The sequence below is a fragment of the Pararge aegeria genome, chromosome 9 (assembly GCF_905163445.1).
Source record: "Pararge aegeria chromosome 9, ilParAegt1.1, whole genome shotgun sequence".
In the NCBI taxonomy this organism is placed as follows: domain Eukaryota; kingdom Metazoa; phylum Arthropoda; class Insecta; order Lepidoptera; family Nymphalidae; genus Pararge; species Pararge aegeria.
The window spans coordinates 4,620,527-4,641,831 of NC_053188.1; the positions used below are offsets into that span (position 1 = coordinate 4,620,527).

General features: G+C 35.6%; 2 protein-coding genes across 4 annotated transcripts in view; one reads left to right on the top strand and one right to left on the bottom strand.

Moving 5' to 3' along the window:
• Window positions 1-4,427: 4,427 nt before the first annotated feature.
• On the bottom strand, window positions 4,428-7,334 carry LOC120626410 (U3 small nucleolar RNA-associated protein 18 homolog). Its single transcript, XM_039893931.1, has 2 exons — window positions 7,094-7,334; window positions 4,428-5,708 (listed from the first exon to the last, which is right to left on the bottom strand). The coding sequence occupies exons 1-2, from the start codon at window positions 7,132-7,134 to the stop codon at window positions 4,448-4,450; spliced, it is 1,302 nt and encodes a 433-aa protein (XP_039749865.1). The 5' UTR covers window positions 7,135-7,334; the 3' UTR covers window positions 4,428-4,447.
• Window positions 7,335-8,550: 1,216 nt separating this feature from the next.
• Window positions 8,551-21,305, top strand: part of LOC120626126 — a 112,858-nt gene continuing 100,103 nt past the window's right edge. For all 3 annotated transcript variants that reach the window (XR_005658840.1, XM_039893405.1, XM_039893406.1), the window contains exon 1: window positions 8,551-10,033. Coding sequence is in view for 2 of the 3 variants with exons in the window: in XM_039893405.1 (XP_039749339.1) it covers window positions 9,177-10,033 (857 nt within the window). In the remaining variant the exon portion in view is untranslated. The remainder of the gene's footprint in view (window positions 10,034-21,305) is intronic.

Here is a 21,305-nt window from a genome sequence, read left to right on the forward strand (position 1 = left end):
ATATGAAGTGAGACAATTTGCTCATTAGAAAATTGATACATTTTATCAGTTAATTATTTTATTTGCAGTAAGAAAAAGTTTGGAAAATCCAAATGAGCAGGCCTTAAGCGCTCATGTCGTACACGAATTATTTAAATTAAATGTTTACATCAGTAGATTTCATAACTTTTTCAGAAAATGCCAATCGGAATGAATTAATTATAATAAGATAAAACAATACTCAGCTGCAATTTTTTATTCAACGGCTTCTCTCCAGTTAAACAAGGAAATTTAAAAATAAATTTAAGTGAAAAAATTATTTTTTCGAAAGTTATCGTGTTTACTGTGAACACGATCATCCAAAATCCATACGATATGGCATTAAAATTACTTCCTTTTAAATAAAAAATAATTAATCATAACTCATAACCGAAAAAATAATTTTTATAAGCTCAGCGATCATTTTTCTTTCCGATAAGTTGCTTTTTAAATAATATTCATGTACATTATATTTATTAGGTACGGTTTAATGTGAGAAAACATCGGATTTAGATTTTTAGGCAAGAGTAGAGCATACCTACTACGCGCTTCGCACTTAAGGCATGCAATTGCGTAGTCGTATTTGTATTGTAACGCCAGAACAAACGACATGACGATTCGGTAAGAGTGTCTGGCTGAATGGATAGTACAAGTGTGTGTACTACACTTTCAAAGCTACCTTTCGTCTGAAAGAATTTCAATAAAACCAATTTCTGGATCATCAATTCATGTCTTCATTCCTGCAAGAACAGAATCTAGGAAACATTTATCCAAACATGGATATAGCACTTCGTATGGCTCTTTGTACACCAGCGGCAAATTGTTCAGGTGAAAGAAGCTTCTCTTGCTTGAAGAGAGTAAAGAACTACCTACGATCGACTTTAAGTCAAGAAAAGCTAAACGCTTTAGCTCTCTTGTGCACAGAGTCAGAGCTAATGAACAAGATTTCGTACGACGATATAATAAATGATTTTGCGAATTCAGTCTCGCAAAAAAGTATTGTAATGCTTTTATAATTTAACTTAAATCATAATGCTAACCAATAATAAAGAAAAGATATATTTATTGTATTGTTTTTAAACTGTGAGTTTAATAATAAATGTTAATCAACGTTCGCCAAATGTATGTTTTTTACGTAAGCTTAATTCATATTTTGTAAGTATTGTATAGTTTTAAGACATACCTTACGTTACTTTAAAAGTGGTATACGATTGAGATATTTTTTCCTTAAAATATTTTTTTTTGATAATTCTTTGCTGTAAAAATAATCAAGGATCTAACACGGTACCATAGTTCTCAATAATAATAACTATATGAGAAAAGTTGATGTAACGAGGATGATGGAGCACAAATTATAAAGTTGGAATTTTATTGATAGAAAATTGATATGATTGTGGACTAAGATATCAAAATTTAGAGGCGGCAAAAATTGAATAGCCTACGGGCGGCAAATCTATAAATCCGCCACTGCTCTCCGACCATGGTCGACCATTTATTATTAAATTTTTAAATTATTATTTTTAATCTACGTAGTACTTACCCAAAGTTCTCCTCTTCTCTGTTACCAAGTTTCGGCAGGTCATCACTCAACATATTTTATGCCGTGTCCGTGGATATAATGCCGATGTTAATTACCGTACAGAGAGGAATAGCGATACAATAAGCATAATATTATGTATTGCATTGGTATTCATAGCTTGCCACCAAAAAGTGATATACTTGTTTTCTATTCATGGTCTATCATAAACTATTTAGGTAGGTATTTAAAGTCTAAATTAAATTAAAAGAGCACAAAATATATGAAAATATTAAGTAGTTATTTTCTATTCATGAGCTTTTACAAACTATTTAAAATCTAAATGAAATTGAAATAGCAATATGAATAGGAATCGAAAACAGAACTTTTTTTTAAGAAAACTGAAAATAATAATATATTACATGAAGCGGTCCCCCGCGAGTTCGTCCGCGCACAACATCTGATTAGTGTCCCATAATAACTATAATTCTACGGCCCACCGCGTTCCATCAGCCGTCGTAGTTTCCTTCTCTCTTACAGTTGTTAAACGTCGCTTGTGATCGTCGTCTTTATCGTTACCGTTATGCAAAAAAGGGTTAAAAACTATGAGTACGCTGACGCAAGTAACAATTCTTTTCCCGATTTTCATAACAGGGACGGTTACCGCAGAACTCCGACATTTATCAATATATTTGAAAAACCTTTTCTTTTGTTTGAAACGGTACAGGTATGTACTTCCAAAGTTTTCATCAGGTTGATCTATGAGTTGGGTCCGGGAGAAATCAATCGTTTCTTCTTCTTCTTTTTAACGGCATCACTGGTGCTTATAAATGAGACGTCCCGGGTTTTCTCTGTCCGCCCATTTCTCTGATCTGGTTTGTTGGGAAGCTTTTGCTGCGTGTAGTTACCACCCTACCGACAAAGTCGTGGCTTTTATGCGATCTAGAACGATGCTGCGAAGAAACCGACTACGTTTATGGATTCAATACTATTGCTATACCAGCTACCATCTCAGAGTGCATACCAGCAGATGAAGTTACCTTCAGTCAAGTGCTAACTTGGAGTAGAATTAAAAAGAAAAGAATGATGCGGTGAGGCGTAGGACCAAATACTACGCGGCTAATTTTGATGACACCTACAAATTTAATTTTAAAAAAACCCAGTTTATTTAATTAACTTTAAGGAGTTCATTATTATTTTTGAGTAATACTACTAGTACTTTCAAGCAGCCCCGGATCTAGGGTAGGGCAAACTCCAAACTCCAAAACTGGGGCGGAAGTTTCTGGGGGCGGCAAATAAAGTACGATTAAAAATAAAAAAAATGCAAACGCAAAAGTGAAACGTAGGTAATATTATAAATAAATATATTAAAATCCTTATTGTCCCATTCACAACATGAATTCTTTCGTTCAGTCGTCAAACGTTAGAAGTAGGTAAGTCTTAAAAGTGCGTAATTAGCAGTACTTTTTTCAGATGTTCACGAAAGACTTCTCAAAATACTACGTACTAAAAGAATAACTACTACAAGAATAACTACAAATAAGAATGAGTTACTTTGCTGTACTTTTCTTTAATATAGTTCAACATACCACGATAATATTTTTGGATTTGTCGATATTTCGACTCAGTTGCATGGATCGTGGTCACGACGGGACTGCGTAGGTACGAGATGTCAAGTTGGACGTCACGGACAGAATCTGTGAGCCTTTGCGTGCTTTTTGTAGGTATTTCACAAACTGTTCGTCATACTACAAGGGCAACGTGTCACTTTTAAATTGAGAAGCTGAACGATGCTATCTTGGTTCGCACCACCACTGGATTCCACACACTTGCTAATTTAAAACCGTTCTCACGATTCAAGTTTTTGTGCTTCCGAATTTCAATCGCTTCACGAACTAGTCTTGGATGTAGTGACGGTCGGTGGAGAGAACTTTAGGGTCATGTAGCTCAATCCAGGGCTGGGTTCCCCCTTGTAGAATAGAACTAAATTTATTAGAACTATATTTAAGAAATGTTGATTAGCCACGAAACTATTAGTATAAAATCTTTAATTTGCTGTACTTAGATTTTAAGTACTCAAAATAATAAATATATTTTAGTATTCTGTATTTAGTAACCTAACTAATAGTTGTAGTTTGTTTCTCTTTTGGAACTGTTAACCTCTGGAACTGTCGGATTTATAAAAATATTACTTGCACTCGATATGCCAATTGCTGAGACAGGAATTAGGCTAACACGTTACGACCCTCAGGGGCCAAGCAAAGAGAGTAAAATCACTACTGTTCTCTGTAGGATTGGGTATAAACGTTTGTATGAAAAAAAACACATGAGAAATATCAAAAAATGCACGCCAACCAAATCGCAATAACCGCACGTAATTAAATGTAAAGACTTGTCGTGGTTTTCAGTTTAAATAGGCGGCGTTACAAGTCAGGACACGTACTTTGAGACGCGCTATCGTTTGGTTGCTCTAAACCCGTTATATACGAAGTTCAATCGCTTCCACTCGGATTCAGGCACACATGATGACACGGATGATATATTGAAATTTTTGTACATCATTATCCTTCATATGAATGGAAATGATAATATTTTACTTGATGAAGCCTAAAAAGTGTGGGTTTATAATTTATATTCACTTTGGGCGCAATTATTATTTACCTATAAACCTGGTGGAAGAATCTTGTGGGTGCACACTGCACCCAAACTATTATTGACTGATTGTTCACCCAAACTAGTTCTTCTGTACTCTGTAATCCCTCCTACTACTTTGCTTAACTAGTGCACTCTGTTAACTTAGGGCTGCAGCCCACCACGCTGGCCCAAAGCGATTTGTGGACTCCACAAACAAAGTGAAGTCACAGCATATAAAAATAAAAATAAAATATTAGTATGTTGTTAACATTTAACTTTTTAATAATTCTTGTAATGTTTCAATCTAAACAAGTAAGCGTAGCCTTTGTTATTACCCAAGGCCATATAACCACTGTTAGGTGAGAAACTTACAGTCTCAACTTGCTGCAAACTTTGTTTTGGAAAATTGCTGAAAACATGGTACGATGGTATATGGATAAGTTTTACTGCATTAGGATAATAGCTTGATGTTACTGACAATATTTCTGTGGAGGAATTAAATGTTAGATTTGTTATCTTAGTGGTTAAGTTCGATATTGTTTTCAATGGCAGAGGTTCTCGACTTGTCAAATTTTGTGTTTCATAAACATTCACTATGCCTTCACCACTGCCCGTTGCTAATAACTGGCCACAAGAACTTGTTGCTATACAAGATGCAGTCACACATCCATTATCAATAAACTTATTAACAGATCTGTACATTGAAAGATCCCATACAGTGACTTCGCCGTGAATGCCATAGCAATACAATTGCTCCGAATTGTGACTAAAAGCTAGAGATTGTACATTGCTATTGTTTTTTAGTGTTCTTAACAACTCTTTTGATTTTGCACATATAATGTATATCTCATTGAAAGCGTCACATGTAGCTAAAAATTTCCCATTTGGAGACAATTTGAAAGTTATAGGTCTTTTGACAGCTCGTGGTAATTGCACCTCTTTGGGTTCAGCTTTAACAAGATCATAGACATAGTAATTGTGGCATGTTTTTGAGGCTATGTATGCCTCAGTTCCTTCAGGATTAAACTGAGCGGCTGTGACTTTCCAGCTCTTTATCTTGAAGCTATGAAGTTTGTTGTTCACATCTCCACCAACGGAAAATAAGGAAACAACACCCGATTGGCCTCCAACTAAAGCAACACTCATTTTTGGGTGAAATTCCACTGTAGTTATTATAGGACCTTCGTTCCCTGTTTCGGAATTTATTTTAGGAAACTTTTGGAGTTCTAGAATACCTTTTTTTAAGCTTTTTGACTTAGTTTTCTTCAAGTGGCCAACTGTACTTGTTAACTTATCATTATCTGTCTCTGCATTTGCGATGTTGGCCCAACTAGGTGTTCCAACCAAAATTTCATATTTCTGTTTAAGTTTTTGAGTATAAAGTCCATCACCTTTCACCTTGCTGATGATGTCTGCACTTAATTGTTGGTCGTCTTCATCTACCCATGCCGGTTTTAGGTCAATGTCAATTTCCTTTTTATGAGATGCTGACAGGTTTTCTGTGAATTTGTTTGACTTATTGAAGAGAAGTGATGACACTCTGGAATTTACAGAATGAATTGGATTAATGATAGGGGTCAAAAAGGTATTTGTGTATATGGATAATACATAAATATACATTTTTGGATTCCAAATTGTATGGCAGAATATGTTTTCCATATTAAATAACTATTTTATACTGTTTGGCAAGTCCTGTTCATTGACACTAACGTATTATCTTAAAAGTCAACCAACCAAGATCAGCTTAGAGGGTTTTAACTCTTAATTTTACTGCTGGTTGAACAAAGTTTAATCAAAAATTCAAAAGAATAATTTGTACAGGTCTAAACAGGACTAAACAGGTTATCCCTCAACTGTGCCTTAAGGAAACATGCTTACTTTAAAGAGGGCGGAATAACAGGTAATTAAACCTAAACCTCATTATTTATATTACTAAACTAAATTGTCAATTGTAATTGTTGGCCGATTGGCACACTTTGTAGTGATCCTGCTTTCTGTGTCCAAGGGCGTAGGTTCGATTCCCACAACTGGAAAATGTTTGTGGGATGAACATGAAAGTTTTTCAGTGTCTGGGTGTTTATCTGTATACTATAAATTTTATGTATATTATTCAAAAAAATATATATATCAGTCATCTTAGTACCTATAACACAAGCTACGCTTACTTTGGAGCTAGATGGCTATGTTTGTATTGTCATAATATATTTATTTATTTATTCATTCATTAAAGCTTTCTTTATGTAGCATATCCTTTTCCACCAGGAACATTGGGAAACTTCTATAAGATATAAGAAATAAGAAGTGTGATTTTGGTCCAATACAACAGAATCTGCAACCTGTATCATTTTAGGCTAAGATAAATAGATTGTATAATATAACTTGGTGCTAGTTTGAATTGTTTCTTAAGCCATTAATTATATATTTTCTTTAACAAGGCTAAGCTTGCTTTATAGATCTTAACCTAAGCATGAGATTTGCATGCTATTAATCAAGTATTGAAAAATAAAAAGCCTCATTCCCAATTTCAAAGCAAGCACCTGTGTTTATCATATGCTAAATCAGGAAGCTAATTAGCTAGCCAAAACAACTTTGTGAGTTGGAACTGGCCACGGCGGAAACCTACTAATAAGTCTAATAATTTCAAAACTTCCTGTATTCAAATTGAGAAGGCACTTTTGATGTGTTCATACAAATATTTCACTGTAGTGAATCATCTAAGTTAGTAGGCTTAAAACTATAGTTAAGTGGGTTTCAAAAAAAGCCTCGAGGGGCTATTTTTTATTTACTTTTTTGTCGTATTTTTAGAAGAGACAAGATATGGGTAGACATAATTATTTCATGGCGCACTTCAACCCTGCTGGTCTAAGGACTCAACAAACATAATCTGGTGTTAATAGTCAGAAGATATTAGAAACAATTATTTACCTGCTCTCTTCTTGGTCTAAACTAGAAATTTTACGCTTCATTTTAATTGTAGGTTATGTACTCAGAGTTTTCTGTTTTTATATTTACTAGTAGCTAGTAACTAACTAATATATATTAATTGTTATTAATAAAAAAATCTTCTCTTCAACTCTGCACATTCCACAATTAAAATTTAAAAAACAAAATATTTTGGAAACACGCACGAAAGACGTGCTCAGTGTTGAAAAACATTCAGTGACGGTTCAAGTTGACAGTTCATTATTAGCGAATGATTATTTAGAGGCACTCTTTGAATCATACGTCACAGGATTAATTGGCCGTTCAACTTAACTTGACTTGTGGGTTACTGGTAGCGTTGTGCGTAATTTTAGGCATGGATAACAATAGAATAACATTCTTTCCTCTTCCACTGGAAATAAATAATCACTTGCCATCTCTCTATTAGTTATTTTTTCTGCTTTCTAATTATAATTTATTTAAATAAGAAATTTACTTTCTAAAGTATACCTAATTACATTCTATACACCCATCATTTCTTGTTTTGTTATGCGAATAATATTTCATTTTCTTTTTAATGCAAGGCTTGCTCGCATAAATATGGACAGTATTTTTTACCAATACTTCAAGTTTCAACTCTTCAGTATGTGCTGGGGCACAAGGGCAATATTATTAATAATATGCAGAATGTTGTCCACATTATAGACACGTGTGCGGAGAGCCTAAAATAAATAAAAACAAGTAAATCAAAAAGAGATTTCCGCCCGTCTGTCTGTCTGTCTATCTGTCTATCTGGCCGTCGCGTCGGTCACCAAGCTGTACCTCATGAATGAATAGTAAAACGGTTGAAATTTTTATCGCTGATGTATTTATGTTTAACCTCTAAAAATTTACTTAATAGGTATTTAACGGGAGTGATCTTTTTCTAGTTTTTGCTCAATATTGAGATATGATTGAAATATTCCCAGAACATTGAGTTATATTTTTCACTTACCAAAATGAATAATCACATTAACAAAACAGTATTTAAGGGCAGCAGTATTTAACATATCCCAAAACGGGATACATACAAATATTAAGTCCCTAATTTTTGGAATCGCAACTCATAATAGTAAATGTAACATTTAAAATGGTTCAGCTCTTCGAATCCGTCTATGCGTCAAGTTATGGTGAACTACCACTATTCCGTGTCTTTTATTTAGTTGGTAAAGCAGTTTATAAGCTAAACATCTTTTTAGTTTGTATAACTGGTAATAGATGGCATACAATTGGATACTTACATCTCTCTCATAATATGGTAGTTTCACTCTATTGTTGGCACTTTGGAGAGAAACAGTAAATTTGACCAATCGGATACAAGACAGCGACAATATTTAGAGAATTTTATTGGTCGTTTTGTGCGTACGAGGTAGCCATAACTTTATTATAACCCAACTGATCGTAAAGCTTATAGAGGAACACTCAAAGAAATAGTTTTGACTACCTTTATCGCTTAGTCGTATATCATAGTCGGGGTGATTTCATTCGTTGTTCTTTCAGTGTTTCATTTGGATGGCATCGCATTGCGAAAACAAGATTATATTATTTTGTGTTAATAGTGTTAATGAAAAACATCATTTTCCATAATATCACCAAAAACTACATACAAAAGGATTATTATCAAGTTGGAGAGACTCGTCTCACTCTGAAGATGAAGAAAATATTTTTTATTCTGTGACCTTTTTACATACATAAATGTCAATATGGATCATATCCTGATAAATTAATATTAGGTAGTGTAAAAGTGATCACCGAACATTTTACGACCTGGCTTGCTAAACAATGGGGCCGAAAAAGGCTCCGCCATAAAAGTTTAAGTGGGCCCGCCATAAAACAATTACAGAAAGGATTGATGACATCAATACATCATAAAGTGGTTCCGAGGATGGTGAAGCGGTTTCGGGACACAGTGAGGGGTTCGAGCGATGACCGGCGGGTGGCAAGCGATGCGAGGTCGCATCCCGTCAGGTGGGCTGGTAGGTCAGCTGGTGTCGCGTCCAGCTGCAGCTAGTGCGCGGGCGGCCTATGCGGAGGGTGATGTGTCGCGATGTCCGGCAAGCCGGCGAGTGTGGCCGCGTCGCGAGCGGGCGTGGCAGGCGCGCCGCGCGTGCTGGTATACGTGGCGGAGGCGCGCCAGCTAGAGTCGGCCGCTGGGGGGCCCGCGCCGCCGCCTCCGCCGCGAGACGCGCTGTACGAGCAGCACCTCGCCGTGTCCAGGAACTCGCTCTACCGACAGCCAGTCGACCAGAATGATAGGACCACCCCTGCCACCGTGTACTATAAACCCTTCAGTGACTCTGAAACCAAAATAAACTCTTTCGATTCTGATACTACAGCTCAGCGGGAACAATTTTTTCCCAACCAATTTATAAAAGAAAACTGTTTAAGGACCAACGAGAAAGATAGGTCTATTAGTGAGAAAAAAGATTGTGATACACCTGAGTGGAGTAACGATACTTATGTTAGGATACCTGTGCCGCACGTGGATTTCGGATACCAAAGATGTCCGACCAGTGTAGATAGTAGTATGCCTATGTTACCAGTGGTGCATCAGAGCCAGTTCAATGATAGTGTGGTGCAAAGTGATGATATGCACTGTGGTGATAGAGAGGTCGCTAAGAGTTTTGTGAACTACCAGTTGTTAGAACAAAGCGTGTCACACCAGTCTATAGTGAATCAGAGTATCAATATACTGAATCAGCAAGTTGGTGTGAATAGGGCGTTGGTCAGTGAGGATACTCCCCAGCTGGTCCGCACTGCTGAAGGAGTGGTACTGGCAGTGCTGCCTTCTGTGTCTCAGTCTGAAGCTGAACTGAGGACTGTGCATAGTGAATTCCCACAAACTATAACTGTGCCGTTGGGATGGAGGAGAATTATCAACGGGACATCAGTGTTGTATGTTAGGTAAGTACATTTTATAGCAACTTTATTCATGCCGCATTCCTGGTTCCTGAGGTATGGATTGTGGATCTAACACTTGTTGCAAAGTCCTATTTATACTACTTACTGAAACTACTTTACTGAAATCTTTTTCAGTACAGTTAAAATCAGTGCAGTTGTTATTGTTTAAAAAGATTAGTTTCAAGTTTAGGCCTTGCAAAGTTGTTTTATTACATTTTAATAATAATAAAACTACAAGGTACTGGCAAAGAACCATATGTGTAATTTGGTTATAGTTTTACTGGGGGCAATTATGAATTAAGGGAGGTAGCCTCAGATAATTCAAGCTCTAAGCTATGCCATTTTCAAATTTCAGGGGGATAAATTCAGTCAGTTTGTGTGAAGGAACAACATTCAAATATTCTTATTATTAAATTTCATATTTTCAATATAAGGACAACACAAATTATAGTGACACTTAAAAAACTGCCCTTTATAAAAGGTGCCACTAAAATAAAAGATTAATGCAATGTTAAAGAGAAGAATTCTGTCTAAAAAGTTACTGTACACATACAACATATTTTTTTATGATGACTAGAGTTATTAAATGTTTTGGGCAACCTTTGCTGCATATAAATTAAACATGAAAAAAGAAAATAAATAAATATAAAAAACAAATAAACTAAAAGAAAAAACAAAGTAGCCATGTAGTTATTTAAAACAAACTACTCATTAATTAATTCTGCATTGTTTTTTGGTCTAAATGGTCATTTATGTTGCTCAACTACAATGTAAACTTTTTATAATGAACACCTTTATAAAGTAAATCCCTCTTATTTTCTATATATATTGTCAGCTTAGAAAAGGCTCCCTTTTTGCTCTTTCCTTATATTATATGTACATGTATACATTTTTTATAACACAAAACAAATGCTTAAGCTAAAATAATGCTTATAGTAATTCCTATGATAAATGTTTTAATGGCTTTCAAGGTTCTTACCATTGAACTCCCTTCTTTTTTATTGTGATTTTACTTTAGGCAAGTTTAGCTTGTTCTATTAATTAATTGTTATTAAGAATATTTAGTCATCTAGGTTAGTAACTGAAAAGTAATAAAAATAATTGGTTTTTCAAATTTTATTTATTTATTGGAAATATACTTCTATTTTAATTGTAAAAAAAGACATATCAAATTCAATGGAAATTTTGTATTCTGCTTGTGTCCAGTGACTGCCTGCAACTCTCTTTATGTTTAATGTCCACCCAATAGATGCTTTGCCTGTACAGCGTCTTCCGCCGCCAGGGCGCTAGTCCAGCAACGCGGGATCTATTTTTCATTAGTATGTGTTCCTCATATAGCAGACTAAGCTTTTTATAAAGTTACCAAAACATTTTGTGGGTTTCCTTGTTTTTTATTCGTTCATCTAAACATCCCAAACATAGTTCTCTCCATCGCCTGTTGCGTGAGGTCCAGCTTTCACACAAGTATGTATGGAACATAGAGTCAAAGATACAATCTGTATTCAATTAAAAAAAAACTAAAGAAAATAGTATTGTTAGTATTCAAATTATATGAAAATCATATATTTCAGCGTATAGTGTAAAAAATGGTAATATCAATTTGAATATTAATTTACCGAGTCCAAAAATTTCAATACAAACAACTGAATAATAAATATTAATAGAAAGAAATAAATTGATGACTTTTAAATCGATAATGAAGTACCAGGCGAGCACGAAGACGAAAGAGGTTGAGATCGTTGCGTTTACGTTAAATCAATCCGGCGCAAGTGGACAAACCAGTCGGGCAGCTGTACGGACGTTTGTATTGGCGCAAGCGATAAGAGAAGTGATTTTTACCTTGCATTGATAAGTGATGCTTAGGGATCACAGTCACCATAGCCAATAACTACTTTAATGAGCGCCTTGTTGAGTCACAAGGTTACCAGAGCACCATGAAATGGAAGATCACGCGTAGTTTTGCTTCGTGCCTATAGGCGGACCGAGTAAAATCAGCCGTGCCATGGTAAATTTCAGGAAAATTTAAGTCATCGAGGTTCGAGGTACATGCACCCCCAAAAAGGTACATAATAATTAATTAAAGATTAGTTAAAATGAAGACAAGGAAGATATCACTGGAGGTTGGAGCTAATCGTTACGCTGTAAAACCTATTCCGTTAAATATACAATTTGGCCTTGACTATAACTAACTAAAACTAAAATATTAAAATCTATTAAACTTTTATTTGAGCTCCATTACTGCGTCAGGAGATAGCCTGTCTATCGGTACTTTTCAAATAATATTTTCGAGTGTGCGCAGGAACTATTCGATCTAGTTCCGCCTTCAACTTTCTTACATCGAACTGCGATATATAAGCATCACCACCGTTACGTTGTTGATAAATTATTAAACTACGCTATTTAGGTGTGAAGCACTTTGCTTTCTTATTTCTAGTATGCACCTCATTTCACAAAAATCTGGAATGTCCTAACTGCTTCGGATTCCCCGGCCCATCCATCTCTTTCAATAAGTCCTTTATTTAGTGAAACGCCATCGTATTTGTTTGTCATTGTTTTGTAATCGAAATCATGAAGCTACTTTTAAATTTAAATGTACTGATACGTTTGCGCTTATAAATTACAAAGGTTATTATTACCAGAGTTGTTTTTCTGTTGAGATGTAAAGATTCATGGATGGCAAGTTTATCCGCCGATGATTCAAGCACCTTAAACATGCGCGTTGTTTTATAAAAGAGAAACTGCGCTTACATTTATACAAACATTCATCCGACAATTTCCACGCCAACAGGAACTTGCTAATTTGAACAGATTATCCTCCCACTATTTGATTTTGTGTAGGTTTATTTTGTCCGCTAGCTGCGTTGTTTGGAAAATCAAATCTTTACTTAATTGTTTGATTGCGCGATCTGAATCCTTGTTTGAAATGTTTAAAAGATAATTTAAAAATGAAACTGTAAGAGCGTAAGTAGTGAACAAAGTGTAAGTATTTTCTTGGGCTCATCTCGCATGGAGGTTATCACCATAAAGTGTCATTGCTTTAGATCGTTTGCAGATTTATACTAGGACTATAATTATTTGAAATATGAGGAAAGTAGGATCGCCAATATATGTTTAACTATGATAATGAATAAAAACAATTGTTTAAAGAACTACTTTAACCGAAAATACACATTAATATTTTGTTTGCCTTAAATTTTATTCAATTTGGAAAACCTAATTTAGACTATGGAAGCTCAATTCCTTTTATCTATGGTTAATGATCTACATTATCATGTTCATCCGAGATTATTGCTAAAAAGATAAAACTGAAATGAAATAGCATCATCTGTAGCTGCGCTCACACATGCCTAAGTGCTATAGGTACCGGCCAGTGTCTTCTTTACAATTTAGCATTGTTAAACGTTTTTATTTAAATTGAATTAGCGGTGTGCATTGGGCCCTCAGTGAGATTCCATTGTAGGTCGCTGTGCTCATTACAGGGTCTCTTATCTGTCATTGGCAGCACAATGCTTTGCTGAACAATACTGTTACTCACGCATCTTGAGCTTAATTTAATGGCTTGTATATTACAAACGAGGCCGTAGATAATTTATCTTAGGCTCATCTCTATTATTATTTAAAACTTTCAATAGTTTTTCTGTCTTTAATTTGTGTTCTGCATTTACTTTTGACTGATTAAGACAAAACTTTCCCAGTTGCACAGCATAATTAATTCAAGCTTAAATATTAAAGCATTGGTTACCTCTTCTTCTTCTTCTCTTTTCCGTTATATTGTTTGACGTAATTATCTAATGCAAGAAGTTTTTTCTGTTCTTAATTAATACGGGCCTATATAAGAATTATGTTCTTCATAGTACTTGAGCTAAATCGTCCCGGGACATGACTTGATTTTGTATAGAAAATATGAATGAACGAATGATTTATTACATGTGGCAAAATCAAATTTATTTTGATTTATAAATAAAAGGAAGATACTTAATATTTTGCTGCATTAGACGTTTCTCATCAATAAAATATTTTTTCTACATTTGCATAGATGTAGTCGTTATTCCACCGTCTAAAGCCCATCTTACGGTATTATACAACGAATTATTATTTGAATGTGGCTTACGGACACTCACGATGTCCTTACTGTTACTGTTCGGGTGACCGCAAGATTTGTCTCAAGGGATCTGTTACTGTCGGATTGTAAATGAACTAAAGAAATAACAAATCTGGCTTCCTTTGACGTGAGTTTGACAACCTTTGGGGTTTATCTTAACAGCTGACTGGTGATAAATTCTCGCCAGTTATCTTTTCTCTCATTGACGGCCATTGCACAATTGATTTACGGACCCGAATAACTGAAACGGGAGGTCTTCTTTTTAAATGAAGGATTTATTTATTAAGCGCTATGGAGTTTCGAAATCCTTTGTGAGGACACACACAATCTGGACGGCATTCAAAAACCACACGGGGCATCGATTGTTTCGACGTATACGATGGGCGTCACCCGGCTCTCTGATCCGATTTACAATTCGTTCCGGACTTTCTTTACAAGACTTACAATGGACTGCGTCGGCAATTTCATTTCATTGCATTTGTCACCACCCGCCGTGTGAACAATTTCTGTGTTCTTTGTTTTTTTGGCTTTTTGCACAAAGTAGACGATTGTGTTTTTTTGCCAAACGCTATGTCTGGCCTGAGTGCACCTTTTCTGTGTAGATACATAGGTACATAAAAGCCATCCTATCTACTTGCATGCTGCAACTATTTGTATGTAACATATCTCAATTTAAACCTTTAAACAACATTTAGAGGAACATAATCGGGTATATTTTATTTAAGCCTTTGTTTTTTACGACGCAAAGATTACATCATTAAAATATGATCAATGCTTAATTCCGGACAAACTATTTCTGTTCTAATTATATTTGCAGCCAAATAAAACCTTGGTATTTATGTAATGTGCTCTTACAGTGGCATAATTTATCAGATTTATATTGACATTAAGTATTACTTTTGATGTATGTATCGTGCAATTCCAACGACATAAATAATGTGAAAGGCACGCGAAAAAAAAACCCACAAACATTTTGGCCTATTGTATTTCCTCGAGAAATATGAGCTTACCTGAGGTCGTTAGAAGTCAGTAAAACTTTACAATGTTCCTAATTTGAGATTCACGGTCCGGGCTCCTGATGAATGGCTATTGTGTAATACGATATCTTGACAATAAAACAAAGGCCAAATAACCTTTGGAATACATTGTTGGAACGACCTTATTAGTCTTCGGCAGAGTTTAATCATAAAGAGATCCGGTTTCACCTGTCGTATCCAGATTCCAGATACTGAGCGAAGTGTTGAACGTGTTCCATATTTGAATTAACATTTTCCCGAATAACTAAAGGGAATTTTTAGAAAAAAGCAGTGTGCTATTTTTTGTTTCAAAGCGAGATTTTTTTATTTATTTTTAAAAGCTATTTTTAAATATTTTATTCGACGATAAGAGGCTAATTTACTAAATATTCAAAGCCAGTAGAACATAGAATGTTTTCGCTCGCAGGTGTCTAGTTTTGTTATATAATTTAATAAGACAGAATAAAAAATATAGTCTCAAGGTTAACAACGCAATTGTGAACGGCTATTTATACCCAGCACTTTCAAGGTCTAATTTGTTAGTTATACTTTTAATTTTTAAGGATATTTGCTAATGAATTATATTGCTTCATATAATTTTAATATTTTTCTAGAATTAGGAATTTAGCTACAAAGTTCTTCGAATTCTGTATTATTTTGATCCATCGGGTTTGAAACATAACTAATCCCCGAATTAGATTTGAAACTGCCGTAACTCCACATTTTTTAAAGCATAACACCCTTTAGGGTGCTATGTTTTAAAACACACTAATTTGGTACCGCATTACTTAAAAAAGGTATATATATATAAAGAAATTAAATAAATAATTTAAAACAGTTTCAAGTAATCTTTTAGTGGATTTTTCTTTCCGACTACAGTTCCCTCAAAGTTGGCATTCAGAGTAACAACACGTATGTAGTGGGCTAGTTTAGCTTGTTAGTCAGTTAACAAACATAACTTTGGACTAAAGTATATTTGTCAAAATGTATGCTGTCGTGAAATGTTTACGTTTGCTCCTCAATATAAAATTACAGATTTATGCCAACGTGGATGTGATGCTCGTTTCAATTAAAAACTTACAATAAGCCTATAGATGATAGGCTTATCATCTGGGCCATAAAATTTGAATAGTTAGTCACTTCTCAGGATATTTTTTTCGACGTGCCGCCGCCTTCTGCTTTTATTAGTAGAAATATTATTATTTAGTAGATAGTATTTATTTATGACTACCGATACTGAGATCTATTGAAATGCCAGGAAAGTACTAGGGAAGTAGGATTAGGCCTTAAGAAAAGTTCCTTGCCTTTTGGTAATGTTTGCGCATTTTAATCATCATCGTTGGCTCATCCTACGTAGTACGAGTACGTACCTACCAGATCAGTGGAGTTGCAAGATCATACGCACATTGACCTCCGTTGCTGCTCAGACGCGGAAATATCACTAGTTACTTACGTAAGCGAGTCGAACATTTTTTATTGCCACATTAAATGAGGCACACCGCCTACGCTGGGTGGATACTGGAGAGCAACAAATAAACGATACAAGCATTACGTTACGGCTATTCGTTCGCCTGTTAATTGCAAATGAGGTATTGCAACGAATTTTTAATAACTCAATAACTTTACTGCTATCAAAGTTTGGTACTGTTTGGTCGTATGCCGTCTTATAATATGTCCGAAGCGATACGTCAAACACGACAAATTTAGAGGGCTGTTTCCACGGTCCTTGCAACTTGTAGCTAACCAGCTATTGTCCACGTTTGTTCGCGTTTATTACGGTTGTTTACAAATCCCGTGGGAACCGTTTGTTTTCCTGCGATATAAATAAGACAATGTTACTTCTCTCCGTCCTTGCAATTAACTCTATGCCAAAAATCAAGTAGATTGGTTGCTAAGTTACGGTGTGAAGGAAGAACAAACAAGCAAATAAACACACTTCTTCTTCTTCTTCTTTCCCTGGGCTTGTCTCCGTACTTGGTCGGCCGGAACCTTCCGTTGTACGTAGTGCCACTGTTACGGCTCCCCGCTGGGTCACTCCAGCCAACCGAGCTGACTCCAGAAGCTTAGCAGGCCGCCCAGGTCGCCAATTGCTTCAGGGAGTGATGCCAAGGTATGCTGCGCGTTGCTCTGCTACTCCTCTACATCGGAGCAATACGTGTGTCGGTGTTTCATCTGCCTCCATGCATGCAGAAAAGAGCAGAACAGAGGATATACCTAAAATGAAAAGGTGTTTGTTTAATTGGCAATGTCTTGTTATCATGCTTACTACCGTCCTTAGTTTGTTCCGACTTAGTTTTAGTAGTTTGTTTGTCAGTCGTGTATTAAGGTCTCGAAAGGCCTCCTTTTTATGTTTACACTCATTTTCTTTAATCCATAGCTTTGAGTGTAAGGATTGCAGTGAGGAAGCCAATAAACACACATCGCATTTATTAGTAATATTAGGGATTGTGCAACGTGTAAATTAAAACCGAAATATTACATCACAGCCTTCAGAGGTAGGTACATTATTTAATGTCTCTGAGACTTATCTGCGAAACCGAAACGCTAATAGTTTTTGAGTAAACCATTGGCAATTTTTTTAATGAAAGAAATCAGATACGTGCTGTAGCATCTCATGAAAAATTAAACTCAAGTGACTCCTGTCACTTATTAGGTACGAGTCGCGTAGCGTAGGTACCACGCGCGTTTCGCTCTTTTATCTCCAATAGGGTTGATCATATTCATAAGTAAACACTTAGAATGTTTTTAATTAGTTTGTATGGACCAATAAATGTTTTATTTTAATAATTTTACAAGGTGATTTCTTATGAAATATAGTTATGCACCCTTTAACAATATTTCGTAAACACCATAAACTAGAGCTACGTGTAAACTTGGAGCCTCTAGTGTAGGTTTTAAGCTGGCGAATTATTATTTCATCTGGCTTTCTTTTTCATTCTGGCTCAGTAAGTTGAACATTGTAGTTCCTACTTAGTATTCCACGTGACATGGTAACTTTCTCCTATATGCACACCTTTGAGTACACTTGTAGGCATTAGCTAAGAAAACAAATATTATTATCTATCGATCTATTATCTTATAATCATTTTCTCTTTTCTCTTCTTATCACCCTTATAACGGATACCGTATTTGCGATCTAGATAGTTGGGAATTAATTTTCTTTTCATTTTCATTCGTATCTGATTAAACCAAATTTTTTATATCTTTTTATTATAAAGTATTATAAAACTTATGACACAAGAAGTAAGTCTCTGAAATAGCGTTTTAATCAACGAAACCAGTTACCCAAGATATTGTTCAGCGCTAAAATGCAAGATTTATATGGGAGTTTGTTTTGTTTCCTTTTTGTATCGATACTGGTATTAAATTCGGTTGTGGTGATTGAATCTGCGAGTGTGGCTCATATTGTATGGGTTTTATTATTTTCATTAGAGAATCTTATTTTTTTTGCATCGTCGTTTCTGGATTCTTGATTGTACTTGAGGATCCTTGACTTCCTTTATACGAACTCTTGTCTGATTTCCTTATTGAATATTTGAATTTTCGAGTACGATGATTTGGAATTGTTTTCATTGCTGTTATGTTTTATGTTTAGGTTTCGTGTGTTTTTGATATTATGTTGTCTTTTATGTTTATGGTAAATTTATTACCATAATTTGTGTCTGCCAGTCTGATGTTTTTAATAAAGCAATCTAAGATTTTAGGTCAACTAAAATGTAAAAGGTTAAATCAATGCTTCGTTGTTTTTATTTTTTACTTAATGGTGGCTTTTGACACACTCTTACCACTAACTACTTTGTTATTGTGTGTTTCAAGGTTAATACCCGGATTTTAGGACTTCTGTCCTCTCCTTCCGTCTCCTTTCGCGGGACCAAATTTGATCGACGTGCACCTTGGTAACTTTCGGAGTTATGCACAGCATGTATCACGAGCGGTAGCATTCACGGTAAAGGAAAACATACATGCTACAGATCTCCATCTTTTTGAGTTCTCATAGGCATGTGAAGACTACCAATCTGCATGGTCAGCGCATGGACAACAGTCTAAGACCATCTCATTCTGGGAGGTTACCTGTGTCCTGTATTAGGTCTGTAATGATGACGATGATGACTAGTTACTGAGTTACTGTTTTGCAGCTTGTAGAAGCATTTGATCTTAAATTAGCTCAAAAAGTAAGTAACTTAATAACTATTTTATTTTTTTAATTTTTTTCTTCACTCAAAATAGATTTTGACATAATTTGAACACAAGAAAAACAACCAATAAAATAAAAGTAGTTACTCTCCACCATATGCGTGTATAAATGCAGCCTATAGTCGTATGATGCATTGTTAATAGACTATGAATAGGTATATTGACAATGCTACCATCAAACCACCATATTAAATAACAAAATTTGCATTTGCCAGCGACAGTCATTCACTTTCATTCATTCATAACAGTCCTTGTTAATTCGTTCATTTCGTGTATCATTTTCCAAAATAAACGTATCGCATGTCGGTCACCAGTAGTGTTAAGTACGTCTAAAATTTTCTCGTCCTACTTATGCGAGATAGACGGGAAAGTGAGTAGACATAATTATCTCGTGACGCGCATCATAGGGGCACATGCTTTCTCTATGCAAAATTTCGCGTGGTTGAACTTAGGTTACAAACAAATATACACACACACAGTGAAAGTTGATTCCGATTTACAGGGTACCGAAGGTGTCACTAGATCGCGCTCGTTTCATACCATATACATAATAGTTAACTTTCACACGAACGAATGAGCAAACGTAGGTAGAAATTCTCTGTCACCCGGACGTCTAGTAAAGCCATCGAGAGGGACATGCCGTGGCGGTTTTAAAGTTCGGGTAAACAAGTCCCACATAACCTTTCTCCTGCCCAAAAGGAAGGAGGTAGGCATAAACCCATTTTCCACTACGCCAAAGAAAAATAAGATGGGAAACCTAACACTTGGCACCCAGTTACTAAAGTGTGGATGTCTAAATGAAGCACAACAAATACGAGTTATCAAAAAACGATTCAAACGAAATTCTAGTTCAAGCACATTACCGAAAACATTTGTTTAAGATTTAGAACATGTTGTGTACGCATTTGCGTGTAGCCCTCGTTAATCATCTAGCGCATAACAAAGGCTGATAAATAAACACTCAATGTAATGTCAAGCTACAATGTGAGTTGTCTGCCGGATGCGTTCGGAATCACATGGGCTGCAGACGCGCAGAACAAAATGAAACGTTCCCACAGACGTTGCTAAGGGTCCAGTCAAGGCGAATCGTAACAAAAAGTATTTACGAAGAACTGGCTTGTACACCCGTGACAATGTTTATTGCGTGCTTCATACTTATGATACTGTCGACTGTGGTCGCGTTTGTACTTTTGACCTGATTTAATAGTCTAGCGGTAAGAATGTTTAACTGTCGATTGATCACGAAGTCTTAGGTCGATTCCCGGATTGGGTCAGTTTGCCTTAGAATTTTTCAAAAAAAAAAAAATCTTCGTATTAGTCTGCATTTAAGAAATTGACACGGTGTCCATAACTATGACTCTGATAGCACCAGTGGCGTGCATAGAGGGTATGCAGATGATATACAATAAAGAAAATCTCCAGTAAGACTTATAAATACTTTTTATAACTCTCACAATGCCTATCCTTAAGTTTTTTATAAGACTTACTGGAGATTTACTTCATTCATTTTAGATCATGTGCATACCCTGTGCATACACTCTATGCACTCCACTGGATAGCCTGGATACATTCACTAACATTTTGTGTTCGTATTCATAGTCATTAACAGGTGCATTAGCAGCAGGGTGCGTTTATGTTCTTACTTCTTACTCCTATGAGAGAAAATTAATGTTAGGAGAAGAATGTCAGTAAGCTCATTATGATTGTTGACGCTTAACGCAAAAACGCATATATACCGAACGTTGCCAAGCCAAGTATCAACCACTTTAGTCAAGGACAAACCGCTGCGTTCAGTTTTGTGAGGACCATTCACAAAAGGCGCAAATTCGAGCAAGTCTTGTTATTGGTTGCACGCAGGACGCAAACTTGTACGCTGCCATAGACACCGCACGCCAATATGCCAAATGCTTTTCTTCTTCCGAAGTTTTATCCACTTAAAAAGCATAGGTGCTCGTTTCGTAAA

What these genes read in the sequence shown, in the direction of transcription:
- LOC120626410 (XM_039893931.1), bottom strand. Translation starts at nt 7,134, where the DNA reads ATGAAGCGTAAAATTTCTAGTTTAGACCAAGAAGAGAGCAG. An exon ending in TTAGACCAAGAAGAGAGCAG is followed by an intron (nt 5,709 to 7,093) that starts GTAAATAATTGT and finishes TGTAAATTCCAG; the next exon opens with AGTGTCATCACTTCTCTTCA.